The 24,885-nt window shown below is 51.5% G+C and overlaps 1 protein-coding gene across 2 annotated transcripts in view; it reads right to left on the reverse strand.

The window, feature by feature from the left end:
• Positions 1 to 24,885, reverse strand: part of GDAP2 (ganglioside induced differentiation associated protein 2) — a 471,310-nt gene that overhangs the window by 350,273 nt on the left and 96,152 nt on the right. For both annotated transcript variants that reach the window (XM_085620706.1, XM_085620707.1), the window contains exon 3: positions 11,187 to 11,326. In XM_085620706.1, coding sequence (XP_085476832.1) covers positions 11,187 to 11,326 — 140 coding nt within the window. The remainder of the gene's footprint in view (positions 1 to 11,186; positions 11,327 to 24,885) is intronic.

A 24,885-nucleotide genomic window follows, 5' to 3' on the forward strand; every position in this document is an offset into this window, starting at 1 on the left:
AGCTGTGACATGTAAACAGGTTTCACAGCAGGAGCCGCGCATTGCAGGAGAATGACCAGCTGTATCAGTTATAGACACCTCAGTCAGTGCAGCCGAAGGGCCAGAGTTAGGTCGCAGCAGACGGATATCCCGTCCGCTGAAATAGGAATCACATATCCCACGGGATTTATAATTCTGCGGATGGGTATCGGTCGCCGTTGTGACGGAGTGACCCGTTCGCCGAGATCTAAATCAGACCCCAAGTCCGAGAGGGGTTGTTGGGGGGCAAAAGAGGGACTCATGGGCACGTCTTTCAAACACAAGGACCCTCAGTCGGATTTTAAAGATTGTCCGGAGGTGGAGGTGTGCAAGGTCGGAAGGAAAGAGATCTAGACCCTGGAAACACTTCCAGGAAAGGACGGAGCCACAAATCTTTCCTTTTTATAGGTCAGAGGCTGAAGGGCGGGGCTCCACATGCTGTGATGCCTGCTGCCACCAGATGTCTTTAGCTTGGCAGCCAGGTATCAGTGAGTGGAGGTGTGAAGGGCCCTGTGAGTGATGCAGGCCTGATCCACAACCCCCTGCTGGAGAGGTCCGAGCAAGGACCTCTCCCATCCACACACCATAGAGCCAGACGAGCACTACACAGACAGTCTCACTTTCAATAGATTCATTGAGGCAAGAAGATTTCCAAACACTGTGCCATGAATCAATGTATATTACAAGCATTGGCATAGCCAATAGGTCTCGCCTAGGACTTTGTCAATAGGTTTTTCGTGTATACGTCAACTCTCCTGAATAAACAAACAAACACTATCAACGTTCTCTCACTTAAAAAACAATCAACTTGGATGCAAATAAGTGGGAACATTAATGGAAACTAGCGTCAAAGAAGCCTCTCCTAACTCTGCTGCTCTTATGGAACACAACTCGGGAGCTGGCCACACCACAACTCGGGAGCTGGCCACACCACAACTCGGGAGCTGGCCACACCACAACTCGGGAGCTGGCCACGCCACAACTCGGGAGCTGGCCACGCCACAACTCGGGAGCTGGCCACGCCACAACTCGGGGGCTGGCCACACCACAACTCGGGAGCTGGCCACACCACAACTCGGGAGCTGGCCACACCACAACTCGGGAGCTGGCCACACCACAACTCGGGAGCTGGCCACACCACAACTCGGGAGCTGGCCACACCACAACTCGGGAGCTGGCCACACCACAACTCGGGAGCTGGCCACACCACAACTCGGGAGCTGGCCACACTCAGCCAGGCTTGCTTGAATCCAGTGGCAAAGTGAGCAAGGTACTCACGTCTGAGCATAACCTGCCAACTTATGGCGAACAAAGCAAAAACCAAAGGAAATGATGGACGGAGTGTTGAACATTGCAAGCACTCACCCCCAGTCAACTGATCTGGGTTTAATCCATCACCGTTCTTTAGCCCACTCTGCCACCCCAGTTCAGACATGGCCATATGCAAATCAGCCTGACCCTGTGCCTCATGGGAACAGTCCAGCCCGAACTGCCAAGCCATGCCTTCCCTGGACCGGAAACAAGCTTCCTAGGACCGGTTTCTGGCATTTCAGCCGTCTTCAGCCAGGCTTGCTTGAATCCAGTGGCAAAGTGAGCAAGGGACTCACGTCTGAGCATACCCTGCCAACTTATGGTGAACAAAGCGGTACAAAAGGGGGTGGTGATGGACGGAGCATCAGAACCAATCAAACACTCACACCCAGTCAACAGATCTGGGTTTGATCCATCACCGTTCTTTAGCCCGCTCTGCCACCCCAGTTCAGACATGGCCATATGCAAATCAGTCTGACCCTGTGCCTCATGGGAACAGTCCAGCCCGAACTGCCAAGCCATGCTTTGCACTTCCACAAGAAGATGGTTTCACTTCACTGCAATCCCTTAAGGAAGCCACCCCTCTCACAGAGCCAACGCCCACCCCTCAAGACAGGGTTCAATTCCTCAATTCCAAGATTGACTTAATATAAAATATGTCCTCACATTCTTTCCACTTTCCTTGTTCTCTTGGAGTAAGAGTCAACCATGAAGGTTTGTTCTTTTGTCATTTTATCATCCTTGATGTAGGCTAGAGGCGTCTCTCAGCCATGACCTTACTGAGGAGAACCTTCCTAGAGGCTCACAACCGACAGACATCTGCTACGACCTGCTGTGTTAGTAGTAAGTGTGCAGCACAGGGCCACACCCAACCACAGCAGAAATATGCAGAAGTTAAAATTCTCGATGCATTACAAAAAAAAGAAAGATCAGGTTGGATTCACACCAGGAAGGAAACCTCCATTTTCTAGTCTAGTCAAATCTCCACTGAGGTTCCAAAGACCTGGGGAGATCCTGCCATCATCTTGCTTTAAAGATTTGAAGCACTCTACTCATGGAGGCCTTCGCCCACCTCTCGACTGTGCTTGCACTGCAGGCGTTTGCGCTGAGCACCAGCCCTCTGCTCATGGAGGCCTTCGCCCCCCTCTCGACTGTGCTTGCACTGCAGGCGTTTGCGCTGAGCGCCGGCACTCTGCTCATGGAGGCCTTCGGCCCCCTCTCGACTGTGCTTGCACTGCAGGCGTTTGCGCTGAGCGCCGGCACTCTGCTCATGGAGGCCTTCGGCCCCCTCTCGACTGTGCTTGCACTGCAGGCGTTTGCGCTGAGCGCCGGCACTCTGCTCATGGAGGCCTTCGGCCCCCTCTCGACTGTGCTTGCACTGCAGGCGTTTGCGCTGAGCGCCGGCACTCTGCTCATGGAGGCCTTCACCCCCCTCTCGACTGTGCTTGTGTTAGAAATGAGGGGGCTCTGGTTGACGCAGGTGTGAACCCACAACAAGCAGGGACCCTTTACTTCTTGTCAGGGCGAAGGATGACTCCCCAGAATAACCCCTGCTCACCCTCTAGGTGCGTGGCGCGAGCAGTCTAGGCTAAGTCTCAGGCGTACACGGTTAAGCAAATGCAATTACACATACAGTAAACCCCTTGCATGCACCACAAACGGACACCAATCAGGAGGTATATAAAAATAAGCTTTTATGTAGGTTCAGCAGATTCAAATACAAGGCCCAGTAACGTTGAACTGATGGGGCCACAATTCTTAGGAATACGGTAAAGTTCTCTTTGTTTACGGGAAGTTCTTTAGGCGGGCACAAGGAGACTGTAGGCCTCAGCGCACTTCGTGCCGAGGCAGCGCCCAGGAAGCACGCAGCAGATGACAGGGAAATAAGAACGTTGCGGACCCTGGATCCGATGCGAGCTCGCGGTCGAGTTCGTAAGTACAGTACCTGGTTTCTTGACGCAAAGGCGGGTGCGGGATTTCAGCGGCTCTTCGACCGAAGAGCGAGGCGGCGTCCGGGGCTCCCACACCTCACGATGGGTGTCTGATCTTCAGGCTCACGACAAGAGCGGGGTGTTGCAGGTGGCGGGTGAACAAAGCGGGGCAGCCGGGCACGCAGATACGTCCGGGCCGTCCGAGGCTTGGAGATGCTCACAACGCCGATTCCGGCGGGAGGGTAAAGGTGCACAGCGAGCCTCCGGCGAGCGAGGTGACAGGGGCAGCCCAGCACAGCGTAGGGGGAGCGGCTCCGATCGAGCGAGGCTCTTCCCAAGGCGGGGGCGGCTAAGCAGTCCTGGTCACGGCTCAGGGAGGGACTGGGCACGAGGGTCACAGCTCCGGCGAGGGAAAGGACACCACAGTCCAGCAGCAGGCGAGTGAAGATCAGGTAGAGCCCAATGGTCCTGGGGCTCAGTTCAGGGGGCAAGCTCAGTTCCAAGCCCTTGGAGATCGTTTTGGAAAAGCACAAGTCTTGAAAGTAAAAGTCTTCAGCAACAGTTTCTCTTCTCCCCTTTGGCAGCAAGGTCACCACTGTAGGCCAATCCCCCAGGATAGGGACAGTCTTCCTCCTACAGCTTTCCCGGTGCCTCCTCCTCAGGCAGAGATTCTTCTTGGTCAAAAGCGGATCTAGTTTCTTAGGAGCAGGGCTCCTACATTTATACAGCAAATCTTTTGTTCTCCCAGGCCAGGGGGGCCCTTGCCTAATTCAGTCCGGTTTCTGAGCACTTTGTTTACGCGATGCAGGCTTCTTCTTTCAGAGTGCAGGGCAGAGTCCTCAGACGCTCCACAGGGGGCGGAGCCGGTATTGAGGTGGCAGAGCACTGTCCTATTCAGAGCCTAGGAGTACTCCTCCCCCCCATCTACCTGTCGATCGTCCTATTCACCACCAGGCTACCTAGCCCTGCCCATCTGGGTTCCCCCAGCCCTGTCACTCATACCAGCCAGACATCAGATACACATCACGCAGAGGCGGGCTGAAATGTTTAGGCAAGCAAAGGCCAGCTTTCTAAAAGCGGCATTTGCAAACCCGGAATATTAAAATAAACCTTACGAAAAGATGTACCTTATTATTCCGAGTTCAGGCATACTAAACTCGATCTTCTACCATGTTCCCTGGGTCGGTTAGGCTCATAGGGTGTAATAATCCAGGCCGCCCATACTGGCCTATGAGAACAGGCTAGCCTTGCAGTAGTGAACAACAGGATGGCGGTAATTCACTACTAGGACATGCCACGCATCTAGGCTTGTCCTACCTTATGCTCACAACGCACCCTGCCCGTGGGCCTACCAGAGGGGTGACTAACATGTAGCTAAGGGAAGGTTTCAGGGACCGGCAAGTGTGGGCACCTGCCAGTCAGCATGTCAGTACCAGACTGCACGCAGGTTCTGCGATGGCAGACCTGAGACGTATTTTACCGGCCGCTTCTGTGGGTGGCACAACCCGTGCTGCAAGCCCACCAGCGGTGTTTGTATTTACATGCCCTGGCGCTCCTGGCGCACTTTACTGGGGTCTGATAGTAAACCAAACAATCCAATCATGGAATCCAACCAACATATACAATTTACAAAGGGAGCACTCGCACCGTGACACTGGTTGGCAGTGGCACAGCGCGCTGAGCTGCCAACACCATAAAAACACATGAGGCACAGCGACAAAAAGAGGAAGGGAGACTCACGCCAAGGTGCCAGGTCTAACAGCTTGCACTGCAGGTGTTTGCGCTGAGTGCCTGCACTCTGCTCATGGAGGCCTTTGCCCCCCTCTTGACTGTGCTTGCACTGCAGGCGATTGCGCTAAGCGCCGGCACTCTGCTCATGGAGGCCTTCGCCTACCTCTCGACTGTGCTTGCACTGCAGGCGTTTGCGCTGAGCACCAGCCCTCTGCTCATGGAGGCCTTCGCCCCCCTCTCGACTGTGCTTGCACTGCAGGCATTTGCGCTGAGCGCCGGCACTCTGCTCCTGGAGGCCTTCACCACCCTCTCGACTGTGCTTGCACTGCAGGCGTTTGCGCTGAGCACCAGCCCTCTGCTCATGGAGGCCTTCGCCCCCCTCTCGACTGTGCTTGCACTGCAGGCATTTGCGCTGAGCGCCGGCACTCTGCTCATGGAGGCCTTCGCCCCCCTCTCGACTGTGCTTGCACTGCAGGCATTTGCGCTAAGCGCCGGCACTCTGCTCATGGAGGCCTTCGCCCCCCTCTCGACTGTGCTTGCACTGCAGGCGTTTGCGCTGAGCACCAGCCCTCTGCTCATGGAGGCCTTCGCCCCCCTCTCGACTGTGCTTGCACTGCAGGCATTTGCGCTGAGCGCCAGCCCTCTGCTCATGGAGGCCTTCGCCCCCCTCTCGACTGTGCTTGCACTGCAGGCGATTGCGCTGAGCGCCGGCACTCTGCTCATGGTGGCCTTCGCCCCCCTCTCAATTGTGCTTGCACTGCAGGCGTTTGCGCTGAGCACCAGCCCTCTGCTCATGGAGGCCTTCACCCACCTCTGGACTGTGCTTGCTCTGCAGGCGATTGCGTTGAATGGAGAAGTGACACCTGCTTGAGCTGGAAGTCTGAAAGGACTACCAAATGTGCTAAGTCTTTCACTTGTTCCGCAGTTGCAACTCCACGTATGTACTTCTGAAGGTGTGCCTAGACATACACATTACCTTAGATTTACCTACATCTGTGCACTGGTCCAGCGTATCCCTCTATGGGACATATGTATCAATTACTCCTAGACCCCCCTGCAAGGCCATCATCTGCTTCTTAGAATACGGGGACAAACGGCAAGACGTACGTAGGTAATTGTTTGAGATAACTGAATATCACATGTTTGCTATTCATTATAAGGAAATGGCAAACAACTACGTACAGGTGTGTGTATTACGCATTTTGCAATTCCCAGCGGCTCGCAAATAGACTTACTTCATGAATATTAATGAGGTTGGTCTCGGTTTGTGACCCATTGGAAATCACAAAAATCACAGGAATGGGGGGGGGGGGGGGGGGGGGAAGGTCTGCGCGGTCAGCAGACCACCACATCTGTGATTGCTTTTCAATAAAGTAATTTAAAAATCAAATGCAGAACGTTTTGCTTAAAGGAAAATGGGATGAGTTTCAGAAAGAAAAATGAAAAGTTTAAAAAAATGTTTTAAGGCAGTGGTGGGTGAGAGCACTATCTGCTCTCAAAAAAAGTTTTGAAAAGATTCACAAAGGGAAAAGGATCCCTTGGGGGCCCCTTCACATTTGTAAATGGGTTACCCCCAACTTGAAGTTGGTGGTAAATTGTGAATGTTTTGTGACTGTATATCGGTCACAAAACATTCATATATGCCACCGCGATTGGTTAAGGAGGGACGGCCTAACCACGCCCATTCCCATTATCCTAATAGCGAATCGCAAACCCAAAATGCGATTGGGTAACAGGTTACGGAATCGTAATTGGGTCTTTGTACATTTAAAAATGCCTTTTGCATTCTGCGAATCAGGCCATTTGCTGGGCAATCGTATCCAATGTGCAAAAGTCAGATTTTCAAAGCATTAGTAAACAAGTTCAACAAAAATAGGGCACAGCCCCCCTGCCTCCCCCTTTTGATGGTTACAGATGGAGTTCAGTCTACATGGGGCCAGCTCCGGACTGCTGGCGCGAGCCCGTCATGCTTCACCTCTGTTCATCCACTGCCGTCTGCTCTGCGGACAGTCCAGATTCATACTGGCAATGGCCGCTTTGAGGCTCTGATGGCCAAGCAGATCTGAGAAGACTGAGGTGAAGGCCCTGCTGGACCAGTCCAAGACCTCACACAAACCAATCCAAAGCGGTCACGGAGGTTCCTCTGACGCGAGCAGAGGTTTGAAGATCTGAAGGACTCTTCCTGCTGCTTCCCCGCTAGTGCCCAGAAGCGATCGAGGTCTACAGCAACTGGGAAACCGCGTTTACCTTTTTGAAAATATATAGAATTGCAAGTGGGGTCACGACCATGGCATCTCAGCAAATGCAGATACTTACTGATTGCACAGCACAGAGCGGAGCAGGCAAACCGATCAAAAACAGGGCAAGCAGCACCCGTTTCAACCCCAGGCTGTAAGGCGATGAGCGGTGAATACCTGCTACCGCATGAATGTGGCAAGTCAAGCCTCCTCAGACCAGGGCCTGAAGAGGGCTGCAAGAGGAGTTCTCGAACCTGTAGGGGGGACATCAACCTCTCAAAATATCCCTACTCCCTGCATCATTTATCAACTTTCAAAAAAAGGGAGGTACCCGAGCACAAAATGTTACCTCCAGACAATCCTAGACTTGCCATAAATGAGCCTCCCTCTCTCCAAGCTCCCCAGTGAGCTCCTGTTTTCAGCTGGACCATAGGGGTGCACCTCTGCACTCAACGCACCTACCTGCGAGTACCTCACGCAGCGCTTCGTCTGCTTCCCCACATGGGGAATCAAGCCACCCCAAGCAACTTACCCAGGGTCATGTTTTTGAGAGGCCTTGTAATTCTCAGCACTTAAGCTTATCAAAATATCTTGTAAGACACTATGTACCTTCGCCGCCTAGGTATCTACAGATACGATTTAAGGATAACGCGAAACTTGGCCAAAACTCCGTGGACAGCAGGTTCATCCTAAAGAAATTACCAACACTTGGATGATTCCGAACCTGGTGGATCCTACAGGACAATCTTGGGAGCAACTGAGGGCAATGACCACTCCCCATGCTCTGGGATTGTGAAATTCCAAGTGAGAGCAGAGTGACCAGTGTGGATCAAGGCCGAAGCCTTGGGACTGGAAGTTTCATTGCCCTCGCGTGCTCTGCTGGTCACCGATCTTCCACATCAGCGTAGATTGACCAGAGAAGGGCAGAACCTGCTGCAGTTTTGAGTTTGATGTCTCAGAATCTGGTACAGAAGCGACATCCTCGCTCAGGAGATCCCTGCCCCGGCTTCCTTCATAGTAAACAACTCGGTGACCAACGAGGGCACTGAACTGGCTGGGGGCCTAGGACTGAAGCCATTCGAGAGCTTTGAAACATATCCACGCCAGCTGTAAGGGGTAACGTGGCAACCAGCACGTTCGTCAAATCTCTAGTCAGTTGCCCGATACCAGCCCGATTCAGCCGAAGCGACACCTGGATTATGGGCCCGCGTTCCTCCTACCATGATGTACAGATCCTACGCCTACACTGGAGGCCTGAACCCACCCGCCATGAAACCCATCCGCCACCAGGGCTTCTTCAGCCCGAGGCTCCAGGACATAACATCACATCTCGTAGGGAACCCACCTATGATGGAGGCAACACCTTCGGCTCAGTGGTTACTCACGCAGCATTCCGAGAAACCAGCTTCAAGGCGCTGCATTTCTGTCCTAATCACCATTCCATCCCCAGCTACGCGCCTCGAGACTAGCATGTTTACAGACCTCAGGCAGAGTTTTAACTCCCTCCTCAGACAGCTGATTTGTCTAAATTGCTTGTTGAAGTGCATCGTTTAGTCTCCACTCAGGAATGAAGTATTCAGCCAGAACCGCCATCTCAGGACCACAAGCAAACGACCCCCAGACCTGCTCAAGCCACCTCTTGCAGCCTGCTCTGGGTTTTTGCTACTGTGGGTGCAGCCAGCTCACTGGGCAGAGGGGGCAGTCAGGACAGTGTCACAGAGGTGTGCCATGTGGGCTACCGTACAGGCGTCAGCGGTGTCCACCCTACTCCATGGGACTCCCAGTGTCCTGGTCAATGACAGCACAAGAGAGGAACGCACGTGACGGAAAGCAGCAGCACTGGGACCTCTTTCACCATAAGAGCGCCATGAGAAGGCAGCCAGACTACTCCAGGGCCTCCAGGCGCTGTGCTCACTAAGGGAAACCACGGGAGAGGCGCAAGGCCTGAATGACTAACGGTGACGAAACACACTGACATTAACAGGCATCACTGGGACAGAGCTGCAAAGTGAAACAAGCACTGGCAAAGCCAATAGGTCTCGCCCTGCAAGAGCTACTGGCATTGCCAATGTGTTTTAGCCGCGTTGTACATCGGCGCGGCTGCTGTTCAGCATCGCTAACAGACAGTGACGCAGAGGAGAGTGGTGTGGAGTGTCGTAGAATGAAATGGCGAACAGTGGATGTAGAGTGGAGTAGCAGAGAGTGTCGTGTATTGGAGTGGAAGAGACTGGAGTTGGGTAGAGTGGCATACAGTGGCATGGCGTAGCTTGGACTAGTGTAGAGTGTTCAGAGTGCAGTGGCATTGAATTCAGCGGCGTACAAAGCAGCATTATAGAATGCAGTGGCGTAGAGTGCAGTGGAGCAGAGTGGCGTAAAGTGCAGTGGCGTAGAGCTGAACGATGTGGGAAGTGATGCAGGCAGTGGCGTAGTCGAGTGGCATAGAGTGAAGTGGTGTAGCATGCAGAGTAGCATAGAGTGCTGCAGAGTAGAGTATAGTGGCAGAGCGCAGTGGCATGGAGTGTAGTGGCATGGAGTATCGTAGTGTGCGGCAATGGCATCACCTAGTGGAATGATTTGTTTTAATTAAGTATTTTGACCAAATGGCCTGCAAGGAGAAATGAGGAAATCATTTATATCCAGTGATAGGTGTTCTGAAAAAGGCGCAGTTGCAGACGGAATACACAATTATTCTGTAGTTAAACACAAAAGCTTTCATAAAAAGTGCCTTTAAACTTCTCCAGCTCTCCACAATGAGCTGCCACAGAGGTCATGAATAAAGTATGTGATTTGCACATCACAGTGAAAAGCAGGCATTATTGAATGTATTCCAATGTGGCTGACTGTCCCCGGTGAACAGATCTTACCCTGCGCCAGACAGCGACGGGCCGCGAACAGTGTACACTGCCCAAGAGGACCAGAGGTTAGGCCGAAGCAGAGACTGGAATGCGCTCTTGTACTTAAAATTAAATGCACTCAGCAAAGAGGAGGAATTTTGCGACAAACATGTTAAATATACAAAAGTCTCTGCCAAAATTCCCAAAATGCATTTCATTCACAGGCATGTTCGTCGCACTAGTACATCAGACACAATCAGTGCAGTCCGCAAGCGCCCGCTGAAGACGGGCAACCATGTATGTACAAGTTGACCCAAAAGCAAGCGACAAGGGGGTCCTGCACACTTGACTTTCGCGCCACCTTCATTTGTAAACACATTTTGAGGTAAACATGTTAAATATGAGAAAATCTCTGCAAAATTTCCAAAAATGTATTTCATTCACATGCAGAACTCTTCTTATCTCACTAGTTCCAGTACATCACACACAATCAATGCAAGGTTTCTTTGTAAGTAATAGTTTTCAAACATGATTTTAGAAATGTTTATGGTTCTATTTACTCGGACAATGCAGAGAGTGAACTTCATGCCCCACGAATGAGAGGCAAATATTTTCTGCAGCTGAAGAACGAGAAACCTTTTGAGATGGATATGTTTAAAATAAAGTTGAAAAAAGAAATAAAAAGAAGAGCACAAGCAGGATCCGCTGAGAGAGTGAGCTGTATTCCTATTTCCTGTAAACGCTCTCACTTTAAAGTCAGCCGAAAGCAAAATAAACGCCAGCCTCCCTCAAAGACGCAGCGTGACATTTGACCTCGGTCTTTGAACGCCCAGCAAATGTGACGAGATGAGAGATTTAAAGGCCTGATTATTAAAGAAAAGGAGTTTGTGGAAGAATACTGTAAACACAGATTTGGCATAGGGAGGTAGTAACTCAAGCTGGACAGCCTAAAGCAAATAAAGCCAGGAGATGGAAAGCCCGAGTACATGAGTTACAAACCAGAACTCCAGCAGCAAACAATGGACACAAGGCATTCCCAGGCCAACTTTCTGAGTTTCCCCAAGATGTGCATAGCAAAGGAGAGCGCTGCGCTGTCGAAGGCCGCCACCTAAAACGCCTCTTACCTTTCAGCTTCTGAAGAGCCTCCCTGAGGTCAGGCCCGGCGTAGCTGAAGATGCTGTCGGACACCGGGTTCTTGTCCATCAGGGCCTCGTTGCTGGTGTTGACTATGGCTGTGCAGCCCAGTAAGGCGACGTCGCCTCTCCTGAGGGAACAAAGAAGGGGTCCTATGAACAGTGGTAGGACCTGACCAACATCTGTCCTGTGGCAGCCAGGGATGCTGAAGGAACCCAGTAAGAGACAGGACAATCCCTCGTTCAAACCCAGCACTCACTCATAGAATAATAACTTTGTGCTGCCCATTCAAGGGAGAACCAACATGGAGCAGCTCGGACAGCCTCACAAAGCAGGAATGATTGGGTCACATTTCTGGGGGTTCAGGGAAAAAGGCAAAAGTACCGGAAGCTGGAAAGATTAACCAGCATACGGAAGACTTGTTGGCGAGGTGAATGCTACAAACATATAAACGTCCCAGCAAGATGACGGGACAAGGAGCTCGGTGTATGATTACACCAAACACTCATGATGGACTCAGCCACTCACATGAGGCAACGCGCGCTCTATTACTCACGAAGGCAAAACATGTCCAGCCTTGAGGAGCAAAGAAGGAGGCTGCTTCACCGATGGCTCTATGGACTGCCCATGCTTTGAGATAGGCCAACTTTTTATTTTGTAACTATAAAGCCTGCTGTGTAGATAAGAAAACCGTAGAACGATGACATTATGTACACATTCTTTAATGGATTCTTAAACTAAGTTATTAGACATAAATGCATTGAAAAGTCTGACCAACAAAAACAAGTGTCTGCGGCAATAACTGCTTTAAATAAAGGGAAAATGGAGAAGAAAAAAAGAATCCGAGAAGATTTTGTGTTTTACTTCCTTTTCCTTGACGACTGCTACCTCCAGCTTTGTACTTTGGAAACAGTGACTGAGGAGAGCCAGGGCGCCTGGAAGCCCTGGCCACATTCATTACTGCCCTTAATAGATGTATAGCGCCCGCAGCTTCCCTCCTAGAGTCATGCGATTCCAATGCATACAGACAGCCCTGCCAAGTACCAAACATCAGGCGTAAGACTCACGCATTCCAGCGCTGGTGTCACGCATGCAGAGCTCTCCGACACCTTTGATGATCACAATGCGCTCCTAAAAGCAGCCTTGTGCACAGCGCCTCATCTGCACATTGCCGCGCTGCATTACCGGGCCTGGGAACCCGTTGGGATGGTTACCCAGCGAAGTCAGCATGGTTTCTAGGTCAGGACCGCAGGCTTCTGATTATGCAATCTCAATTTCTTTACTGACTCAACAGCAGCCAATTCAAAGTAAACTACACAAGTAAAAAACATCATTTCCCATGAGGCTTTGAAGCACGCCTCCTCAAACAGCCAATGGCAACATGTCAAAGACTACAAAATAGAGAAACACCATCCTGGCTTCCTCTGGCTTTGCTGCTCCGCAGTCAAGATAAGTGTCTCTCTATTTTACCTACTTTGCCATCGTGCTTTGATTGCTATTGTCATGATTGATAACTTTATTGATTTTATTGGACTTATACACATGGTGTTTATGCTTTAATTTGATGCGTCATGCTCCACTTACTTAGTACAGCGCTGTAAGTACTTTGGAAGTCGGGTGCTCGAACGCTCCGCTTCAGGCGCGCTCTTACCTCGTTAAGGATTGTCCGATTGCTGAGCGCGTGTTGCGCTTTAGGTATTTTTCCCCTTTTTAGGTCTCGCCTGAGACAGCGCTTTAGCGCTGCTCTGGCGAGACTTATAGTAAGCACTTTTGGAAGTGCAAACGAGTGCTTTCAGGCCGCCAACTACTGTGCATGTGTGCCGGGCGCGCGCACCATTTGGCAGCCTGAAAGCACTCGTAGTCTTTCACTTTCGCGGCCGCTCGGCCGCTTTGATGTTTTATCGCGATTGCGATCACTTTCAGTTTCGCGCCGCTTGTTCTGGTTTTTATTGCAGCTCGAACACAATGGACTTATCCACAGCTGGTGGAGCGAAAACATCATGTGACCCGTGGCCTTCCTGCAACATGCCCTTTCACGCTTCGCAAATGGCCATTAACTCAACACCAGCCACGTCCTACCATGGCAACCGCACTCCAGGCATGCTACGATACTCCCCATGCGTCTCCAGCGAAACCAAGCCCACACCTCTTAAAGCAGCTGCCCTGGCACAGAACCCCCCCCCCCCCACACACACAACTCCCCCATGCCAGGAGCAGACGCGCTACAGCTGCTTTATTCCTTCATGGCGCAAACAAGGCCACAAGGCAAACTCTGTCATAACCGCCGCCCATGGCCCCCTGGCAACACAACACCAGCAGCACGCTTCAGCAATGCCCATCAACTTCACTTTAAACCCACAGCGCCTGCCTTCCCACCCGTGTACCCACAAAGCTCCATCCGCTCCGCTCCTCCCCTGCAAAACCATAAATGTTTTATTTACACTCGTCTTTCTGACAATTGACTGACATCTTGTCTTTAATCACACTGTACCCGCAAGCTATTTTATTTGTCCAGTGTTTATGAAGCTGCTGCAGCCTGCTGATAAACTCCCGCCTGGTTTGGACATGCTCTTGGGACACCAAGTCTACGGCGTCTCTGCACGTGACTACATTTCTTATCAGTCACACTGTTTACACGCTCCAGTCGGCTCTCTGATTGGGCCTCTATTAAAATCACGCTGCTTTCACGCCGACGTTACTGTCCCTCCTCCCCGCTGCAACAGCAGTGAGGCAGCACCATACGAGGGGGACTTCCGGGGACAGAGAGCCGTGCGTGTGCCCTCCTGTCTCGGTGTGCTTATTTTTAATCAATTAGCCGAATGATTTGCACGCGGGCCGCTTTTACTTTTGCGGTCCTCTGATTTCTGCCTGCCGTGTATTGCCACGAGGCAGGGACAGCCCATGGGCACACAGGGAGCGGCAGAGCTGCAGCAGCCAGGCCAGCTAAGCAGGCACGGAGCTCAGAGGTGCACACAGCCTGACTGATAAATAATTGCTAATTACAACCACGACCTGCTTTTGGGGACCATATGACATGTAGGGGAAGGAAGACATGACTAGCCAGTCTGCATTATACATAATTTGTCTGCACCGTGCTTCCGTTTGTAAATTGTCATTTAACATTCGTGTTTGTGTTGCATATTTATTCTGTTTAGTAGTCAGATGCCCATCGGATAACTGCTTCCCAGACTAGCAAGAACATATTTGCAGTACCACACACTGCTGCACGCCACACACTGCTGCACGCCACACACTGCTGCACGCCGCTCACTGCTGCACGCCGCTCACTGCTGCACGCCGCTCACTGCTGCACGCCGCACACTGCTGCACGCCGCACACTGCTACACGAAACACTGCTGCACGCCACACACTGCTGCACGCCACACACTGCTGCACGCCACACACTGCTGCACGCCACACACTGCTGCACGCCACACACTGCTGCACGCCACACACTGCTGCACGCCACACACTGCTGCACGCCACAAACTGCTGCATGCCACACACTGCTGCACGCCGCACAATGCTACACGAAACACTGCTGCACGGCACACACTGCTGCACGCCACACACTGCTGCACGCCACACACTGCTGCACGCCACACACTGCTGCACGCCACACACTGCTGCACACTGCTGCATTACTCACTGCTGCATGCTGCACGACACTGCTGCACGCAGCACACTGCTGCATGCCGCACACTGCTGCACGCTGCACACTGCTGCACGCCGCTGCACGCCACACAGTGCTGCATGCCTCACACTGCTACACGAAACACTGCTGCACGCCACACACTGCTGCACGCCACACACTGCTGCACGCCATACACTGCTGCACGCCACACACTGCTGCACGCCACACTGCTGCACGCCACACACTGCTGCACGCCGCACACTGCTGCACGCCGCACACTGCTGCACGCCGCACACTGCTGCACGCCGCACACTGCTGCACGCCGCACACTGCTGCACTCCACACACTGCTTTTATGCGAGTTTATGCTACTGACATTGTAAATGACAATGCCTTTTATTTGTTTTAAAACCAAAGCATAAATAAAAGGCATTGTAATTTTACAATGCCAATAGCTCAAACTCTTATAAATGCGAGACCTATTGCATTGCAAATGCTTGTTTCCTTCGGAGTTGCTGCCACCAGACGTTTACCCAGCGTGTTCGGAGGGGATTGGCCACCCCCCTCCCCCGCAGGGAGCGTGACAGCGTGCGTCTCGGGAGCTCGCACGCGTCTGTGTGCGCGCGGCACCCTTCCTCATTGCCAGACGGACGCCCTGCCCCAGGCTGAATCGGGGACATACGCAACAGGCTCTGGAGCCAAGAACGGGCCGTTTTTTTTCTCCTAAGTTAAGGCAGCGCTTCTGTTACGCTTGTGGTGGACATTAACCCTGTAGTTCCCAGGTCCACTAGACATTAATTTTTGGGCACTCCTGCTCTGCACAGGCAGGTGGGGGTTTTTACTCCCTCCATTAGTCCTGAGTCTTTGCAGGCTAGTTCCCTTTATTCTTCATTGGCTCCTATTAGACACTCTAACTCTTTTAGTGTGGGTTGATAATTGTGCTTCCTTCTGGGGACTTTGATTGAATATTGGCAATATTCACCCGAGTCATTGCAGACTGAGTTCTACCAAGAGGAGGTAGCTGCGTGTGAGGACCAGGGAGATGACACTTATTATTATGATGAATCAATGGAGGAAATTATTGACAAAATGTTGGATGCCAAGATTGGTAAGGCGCTCTCCTCCGCCTTGTTACCAATAGCCCAGAAACTAGAACTTCTTGTTCCTCCTAACCCCTCTCCCTCTGGGCCCTCATCTGTCCCAGCACCCCTTCCCACACCAGAGCATCCTGGTCTTCCCTGGCCACGTGTGCACACTTACTCGAAAATCTCCAAATCCAAAGAGGAGGCTCAGGATGGTGCCCCGGCCCCCCCCCCTTTTCCCCCCATTCATATCCCCGATACCACTACAGATACAGGCACGAGACACACTCATCTCAAGAGTCTAGGCCTCGCAAAAGCGCTTAGAAGCGCAAACATTCATCTTCTCCCATCCAACCCTCTCCTTTTAGGTTCAACCCCTCCGACATTGTCCACCTGCACTCCGCTGATTGGGTCCCATTCCCTGCACTTGCAGATTACATGCAAACACATATACGTAAAAAATTCGATAAGGATGTGAGGGCTCAGAATGCCCCTGTCCAGATTTAGCGCATAAGGTGGCGGTTAACCCACACAGACTCTTCTATGACAACCTTCTTGAAAAAATACAAAAAGGATCCGAAGAAAGAGATCGACCGCGCCCTTCAGGCGTGTCAAGATATAGTATTAGACCTTGCAGGACCTCTGGCTAAAATTCTTGAGTTAGCCCTTGTGAGAAGTTGGCCTGGTATATGATGCTCACTAGTTAAAGTGATCACCTTGTACCATGCCAAGCAACCCTTATGGTGTGGTTGTAAGTCAACCTTTTCGGACTAGCTGCCCTAGTGGTGGCGTAGGCTAAGCAGTCTTTGAGGCTAAACTCGTGAAGCGTGTTAAGCCAGCTGTTTTACCAAATGCAACCCCCTTTTATACCAATGAAAGGACACCACACAGATATATATTCAAAATATATATGTATTTATTTCTCAAAGTAACCCCTAGTCTCTTTATGAGCGCAGGAGCACAAATCGTCAAACAAGATTACAGTAGAATACACAGAAGTTGCACTTTATATGGATAGGCCCTAGTGGCCGCTCAAACCATATACTAAAATAGTGGTATAAGTACCACGAACAGAAAAGGAAAAAGGCCTAGGGCCTCTAGAATCGCTGGGCCTACAAGGAGCTAACTTCAGTTGGTGACCAGGAGGTCCACGGGTGGCGTGTGCAGAGCAAATAGTCACACGCGTGCTCCCATAGGTTTCAATGGGTGCGTAAAAAGTACAAAGTTACTGCAAAAAGGATCTTCCGGATGGACTAGGAACTCAAGATTTGGAACACAGGCACTAGAGATGTAATACTACACTTGGGCACAGGTGTGCCAGCTTTACCTCACCCACAGGAAGCGGGTGCATAGGCCTCGAAGTGCGTCGGGTTTCTTCTATCTGTTCCGTGGAGCTTGAAGACAAAGATGCTGCAGGCGGTCGGTCCGGGAGAGATGCAGTGGATCCAAGAGTGGATCGGAGATGTTGAAGACCTGTAAGCAGAGGGGACAGTGTTCACAGTCACTAGCCAGTGACCAGCGTGGCACCAGGTGGGTACCAGGCAATGTCGGGTGCAAACAGGAAGAAAGGTGTAGCTTGTCTCTGCAGCCACGTGGTCCCTGGAGGTCGACGACGTCCAGGAGTCGGTTCACGAGCTGTCCCACGCAGGCTCTCGCTGTCGGCGGTGTCGGCGACTTGATCGAAGCAAACAAGCCTTGGCAAAAGCAATTGTTGTAGGAGATGAAATAAGCTGATGGTTCTGACCAGCAAGGTCAGAGGGACTGCTCCTTTGGAGGGGAGCAAGGGCCAGTCTGGAGCAACCAGACCAGCGGTGTATTTCGTAAAGTTCGTCGCCAAGATGGCTACTAGCCAGCGGCCAGCAACCGGTTAGGCGCGTCGAGTGGCAAAATGCAGAAGGGCCCCACGCAGATCGTGGAGATGCTGGAGGGCTCACCTTTGGTGCAGATGCTGCTCGAGGGTTGGGCTTCTCAGATCCCAAAGCACAACTTGGAGGGAGCCTCGGTTGTTGCACTTGTCAGCTTGTCGTGGTCGTTTCAAGATGGCTGGCTCCACGTGTCTCGGTGCCTCCACGGGTCTCCTCTTTTCAGGGACTGTGGATCGGGCAGTGAGAGGTCTGGAGGTCCAGGTCTTGTCAGTCTCTGGGCTCGGGCTCCGGCGGGAGGCGGCGGCAAAGCAGACGTTGATTCGCTGGATGGTGCTTGCGTTAGCAAGGTGGTCACTCCCTGACCACAGGGGAGATTTCCTTCAGTCTTCTGTGCAGAAGAATGTCGAAGTTCCCGTCTTCTTCTTAGTTTCAAGTTGATTCCAGGATGTCTGAAGTCTTAGGACACAGCTCCTACCTTTAAGCGGATTCTAGGGGCCGGACTACCTGCTAGGTCCCTCCCTATGGGTGGGACCAGGAAGGGGGGTGGTTACACCCCCAATCCTTTGTCCAGCTCGCCCCAGGCCCGGGACTGGTGTGCCCCAGGACCGGTTTGAACTGGCATATGCACCGAGGCTCCTTGTGAGCCACAGGCATGTCTGGTTTCTTTCAAGCCCTACCTGACCAATACACAAAATCCTGTCTGGGGTGGTGCACGCACCTCCCCTGGCAGGAAACCCTTTGTCCACATCTCCCAAGCTGGAAGGACTCCCAGCAGCAGGAGAGCAGACTTGTGTCTGTGGTGGCAGCATCCATTTTGTGGAGCTGAGGCTATGTCTGATTTTACCCGGGTTTCAGGTACTGTACATGTCGTGTCCCTCTAGAAGGGTGGAATGCTAACCCCGTCGCCAGAATTGGCGAGGGGTTAGTATTCCAATTCGTATGACACCTTACTCGACATGTTTTGATAAAGCCAAACCAAAGATAGCATTTAACCGCGAGGTTCATAATGCACTTAAGAGTATATGGTATGACGATATCTGGAAACAGTAGAAGGAAGTTGTTCCGACCACTGCAGACAGGCTCAGCTCATGCCAGCGCACCATCTCACATGGAACCAAGCACTCTGCCTTCAGGATTGTTAAGGCCTGCCATAGGAGTGACTTATAGGTTACCAGGTGTCCCATTTAAGGTTAGGTATAGGTATACTACACCTAAGTAAGAGGTGATTACACCAACTTACCCCAACTGAGTGATCAGCCAGTTGTGTCAAATTGTTAGGCCAAGCCTGGGGTGGCATAATACATGCTTCAGCCCCTGGCAGGCCTTGGGTACACCAATGCCCTGGGTACCTAGTGTACACTGGTACAGGGGCTGACAGGGTGATCCACTTCCAATTGGTTATGCACCTAGAGTGCATAGTATTAATTTAGTAGAGAGAACAGCAGGCTGGGGGTCTGATTGGCAGGCCCACAGCCTCAATATGTCAAAAACCAGTGAAGCAAAAAGCAAAAATTTGGGGTGACCATAGGATAGCAGACCCTACTCTCCTACAGCCCTACAGGCGCCTATTCACCCAGAGGTCCTGGCGGGATGGACCCAAAAAGCAATCTGTATGCTTGGTAACGCTAACTGCGCCTTGGCCTCCGAACAGCGCAAATCTGTCCTACTTAGATTTGACCCGCAATTGGTGGAGTTGGCCTCGTCTAACCGAAGCTACAAAAACTTTGACTCCCAGTCTTTCGGTAATTCCTGTGTGTCCGACGATTCCCCTAGGGGGAAGATTGTTGCATTTTGTTGTAAATTGGACACAACTAACCACAGATGTGTGGATCCTTCAAGCTGTTCAGGGTTATCAGATAGAACGTCTGGATTCCCGGGGTCAGGTCGCCCCACCTCGCCCTCTTCTTTTTTTTCCCTTCAAGAACAGATTTTTATAGACTCCGAGCTTCAAGAGCTTTTGGCCAAGCAGGCTATTGCCGTAGGATCCTTCATCCCCGGAGGAGTTTGCAGCAACGTCTTCCTGGTGCAAAACAAAGGAGGAGGTCAGAGACTAGTATTAAACCTCAGAGATTTCAATCCCTTCGTAGTCTACAGACATTTCAAGATGGATGGCATCCATCTTCTGAGAGATCTCCTGTGGGAGAAGGACTGGATGGTCCATCTGGACCTGAAAGATGCCTACCTCACGGTCCCAATTTGCCCCTCTCATCAGAAGTTCCTTCAGTTCCATTGGAAAGGGCAATGGTACCGCTATTGCACACTCCCCTTTGGCCTGTCAGCCCCGTGGGTTTTCACCAAGCTCTTGAAATCAGTAGTTTCCCGCCTTCGGGAAATGGGAGTGCGCATGATTGTCTACCTCGACAATATGCTCATTCTGGCTCAGGAGCGGAAACTTCTCCTCACTCACTTGGAGTGGACAATGCCCCTCTTACAGAATCTGGGCTTCGTCATAAACATCAAAGAGTCCATGATATTTCCAAGCCAACAGATAGTATTCCTGGGTTTACAGATAAATTCGGTCTCTGCGCAACTACTCCTCCCACTGACCAAGATCAGGTCTATCAAAAGGGAAATCAAAACCCCCCTGTCCAAACAAATGATTTCATTGAGAGTATTGGCGAGAATAGTGGACCTTCTAGCCTCATCCATCCAAGCCATCTTCCCAGGCCCGCTACATTATGGCCCTTCAGCGCCTCAAGATTTATTACATTCAGAAGAAGTTTCATTACGACCATCTCATTCCTCTCTCTCCAGACGCTCGAGAAGAGCTTCTTAGGTGGCTGGAGCACATGACGGCCTGGAATGGTGCCTTCAACGGCAGGTGGATCCCATGGGATCAGATGTAACAGAGATGTTGAACTTTGTGAGTGTGCAGAATCAGGCCTTTCCTACAGGTCGGTTAACAACTTCAGGTCCGCGATTTCGGCAGGTCATGATTCTATTGACGGTAAACCGGTGGGAATGCATCCCCTGGTATGTAAGTTACTTAAGGGTGTCAGGGTGGCTAATCCCCCTCTTCCCAGATATTCAACTTTATGGAATGTTTCCAAGGTACTCTCATTACTTGAGTTCTGGCCAGATAATAAAGACCTTTCCTTGAAGCAGTTATCGGCCAAACTCACTATGTTGTTATGTTTAATCTCCTGTCGCAGAGTGTCTGATGTACGTGCTCTGGGCCTGGCGGACAAAAACGATGTCACGTTCGGTGGAGTATCCTGCTTTCCCTCATAATAATAAATTATGTGTTTTGCAATGTTTGAAGTGTTATGAGGAACACACTCTTGCACACAGGTCTGATCCGTTGGGTCAGTTATTTTTAGCGATTCAAAAACATTTCAGACCAGTCTCAGCTGCCACCTTGGCTAGGTGGGTCTGATGGGTGATGTCAGAAGCTGGTATTGATATCTCGGTATATGGTGCTCATTCCGCTAGAGGAGCTATGGCCGCTAAGGCTTACATGTTGGGATCTCATTTAGAGGATATCCTGAAAGCAGCCGACTGGTCTACGGATTGAATGTAGAAGGTGTTTTACTACAAGCCTATTTCTCATGTTTCTTCTGATGTTATTGATGAGCTTTGAACCTGCAAATTTAGAAACTTCCGGTCCGGACATCGAATACAACATTTTCCAGCTATCGCAACAAGAATTTTAGATTCTATTAAGGACACGGAGCAGAGGATTATCCCACCCGTTGGGACACTTAATATCACTGTTAAGTTTTATTATGGTTATGTTCATAACATTATTAAATGCCCACCCTAAAAGAGTCAAGTTTGTGGGTTCCCTACTTTCAGACCTTGTTTCTATTTTCAGGAAAGGATTCTAATAAGAACTGAAGTGCTGCTCGGGCCGGAGAGGGATCGCCTCATTGAGCAGATGGATGTTGATCATAAGGCTTTTGGTTATAGTCTCCGTTGAGAATAGGAAGAATCTGCTTTTCTCTCCGTTGAGAGTTGGAACTGTGTTTTTCGTTCAGACTTTATGGACTGGTTTCACAAAGAAAGAGGAAGCCAGGACGGTGTTTCTCTATTTTGTATACTTTGACATGTTGCCATTGGCTGTTATGAGGAGGTGTGGTTCAAAGCCTCATGGGAAATGATGTTTTTTACTTGTGTAGTTTACTTTTAATTGGCTGCTGTTGAGTCAGTAAAGAAATTGAGAATGCATAATCCTCGCCTCCATGTCCTTAATAGAATCTAAAATTCTTGTCGCGATAGCTGGAAAATGTTGTATTGTACTCGCTCTGGGCCCCGCCTGCCTCTCTCTGACACATGTGGATGATACGGCGTGTATGAAGCTCGGGTTTTACTTTGCCGGGCGCACGCCCAGTAATGCAAAGAGATTTCTACCTCGTGCATACTTGCTGCAGCACCGGAGGTTCTTTCAAATCACTTTTCCTTATTGTCAGAAGACGGGTTTCCACATAACTGCCTTTGTCACCTTTAAGCACCCGTACTCCTTAACAACGTATCATGGAAAAAGAAAACAGACTCCATTACATAGGCTTTTTTCCAATGAGCACGAGCAGTGCATTTTAAATAATGTGCAAACTGTAAACATAGGTTTCATTCATTTTTATAGGTTGTTTTTCTTAGGATTCTCAACAAATTGCTCATTGTTAGATGACAAATATCAACAACCCCACAATCCACCCATGCCGACTGCCTTATCTGTGACAATGTCTTTGTATTCCAATAGTATTTGTACTAATTGGATTGGATGACTATCACAACTCCCCTCATTGCCTCGCCCTCATAGTCATTCAATGCACTTCAAATTGCATTGAAGTGTTTACACCCGTGAAATCACAACTGAGATAAAATAATAGTCTAAGCCAATTTCAGTACTCGACAAATCGGGAGCATTCACCTAAATCCTATGGCTATACCAATAGGCACTCATTGCCGGTGTTATTTTCCGGCGGTCACACGGTGCCTGGCCCCCCAGTCCGGGACGAGGCAGGTGGTAATTGGTCCCATGTCTCGGACACAGTGAGATCAGGGCGGTGCACAGCTGTCAAGTTTTCAGATTGCTTATATGTAATTATCAGTGACATTCGACGATTATGAGTGACACTTTCTGGTGAGCAAAGTCAAGCAATGAAGACGAGGGATACACAAATATCAGAAATTACACCCATCTGAGCAACAAGAAACTCTAAGAAGATCTTAAAACTGCTGCAAAGCACCAGGAAATGGAAGTTCACTAGGATGTGAGAGAGGCCCCAGAGCCTGCCTCGCTGACGGTGAACACAACTTTGTGCAGACTACAGACATTGGCTGCAATGCAGAGCTCAGCTGTACCTTTACTTACAGTAACAAGGCTGAATGGCATGCGCTCCCCTAAAAGTAAAAGAATAGGAAGAAGGTGTCTGACAAGATGGCACTGCAGCCTTGTTATCCTTTAGAAGCTAAGCGGGGGGGGGGGGATACCCGTCAAACATGGCATACACGAGTTAGGGAGGCTCTCCCTCGGAGCCCTTAATATTCAACCGCATCTGCCCTGAAAAGACGCACAAGGAACTGCAGTGACGCAGCATATAACTGCAAAAGAGGAAGAAAACACAAACTGGCAAGTTTTGCACCATGGTGCACTTGAGGGAGGAAGCATCGGAGACTCGGAAACCACAGGCCCGACTGATTGCAGCTGGACACCGAGCTGATGAGCCTGGTGCTGGACACCGAGCTGATGAGCCTGGTGCTGGACACCGAGCTGATGAGCCCGGAGCTGGACACCGAGCTGATGAGCCCGGAGCTGGACACCGAGCTGATGAGCCCGGAGCTGGACACCGAGCTGATGAGCCCGGAGCTGGACACCGAGCTGATGAGCCCGGAGCTGGACACCGAGCTGATGAGCTGGACACCCGGAGCTGGACACCGAGCTGATGAGCTGGACACCCGGAGCTGGACACCGAGCTGAGGAGCTGGACACCCGGAGCTGGACACCGAGCTGAGGAGCCCGGAGCTGGACACCGAGCTGAGGAGCCCGGAGCTGGACACCGAGCTGAGGAGCCCGGAGCTGGACACCGAGCTGAGGAGCCCGGAGCTGGACACCGAGCTGAGGAGCCCGGAGCTGGACACCGAGCTGATGAGCCCGGAGCTGGACACCGAGCTGATGAGCTGGACACCCGGAGCTGGACACCGAGCTGATGAGCTGGACACCCGGAGCTGGACACCGAGCTGAGGAGCTGGACACCCGGAGCTGGACACCGAGCTGAGGAGCTGGACACCCAGAGCTGGACACCGAGCTGAGGAGCCCGGAGCTGGACACCGAGCTGAGGAGCCCGGAGCTGGACACCGAGCTGAGGAGCCCGGAGCTGGACACCGAGCTGAGGAGCTGGACACCGAGCTGAGGAGCCCGGAGCTGGACACCGAGCTGAGGAGCCCGGAGCTGGACACCGAGCTGAGGAGCCCGGAGCTGGACACCGAGCTGAGGAGCCCGGAGCTGGACACCGAGCTGAGGAGCCCGGAGCTGGACACCGAGCTGAGGAGCCTGGAGCTGTGCAGATGCTGGGAGAGGGACTGAGGCAGGGAGCGTGAAGAATGCGACCAGACACACACTGCCCAGCTGTCCTGCATGGAGCGATTGGGCAAACGAGCATGAGAGGACTGACTTTGGCAACACCCTCTCAGTGAACCTGAATGTGCCGGTCAGGTGAAATGTTACATTGTAGCCAAACCAGAACGAGCCGAGTTACCCAGCGCCCCCAAGCCTGCCGCAAGCAGCGCAGAGCTTTGCTCAGTCCGTGTGGTGCTAATTAGCTGCGCCCTGGCTTGCTGAAGAGGCGCTATAAATGTGTGACCGGGATACGAGCCACCTCACTGAAATGCATTAGTCTAAAGCTTGATGCGTGGTAGTTGGCAGGGCTGGTGGTGGGCATAAGCCTTCTTTCAGAAGTAATGAGGCCTGGACTCGCTCTCTAAGCAATTTTCAGCATAGAAGAACACCTCCTGGGTGCCGCCAGCCCGGCCGATGAAGACACCGGGCTCTCATCCTGGCAGTGAGGAACTGGGACGACACTCATCACTGGCGAGCTGTGCTGCGCATGGGATATGGTGGCGAGGGATAGGCCAGTAGGGCGGAACCTTACCCAGGGAACTGTCTTCAT

The sequence above is a fragment of the Triturus cristatus genome, chromosome 8 (genome assembly GCF_964204655.1).
Source record: "Triturus cristatus chromosome 8, aTriCri1.1, whole genome shotgun sequence".
Classification (NCBI taxonomy): domain Eukaryota; kingdom Metazoa; phylum Chordata; class Amphibia; order Caudata; family Salamandridae; genus Triturus; species Triturus cristatus.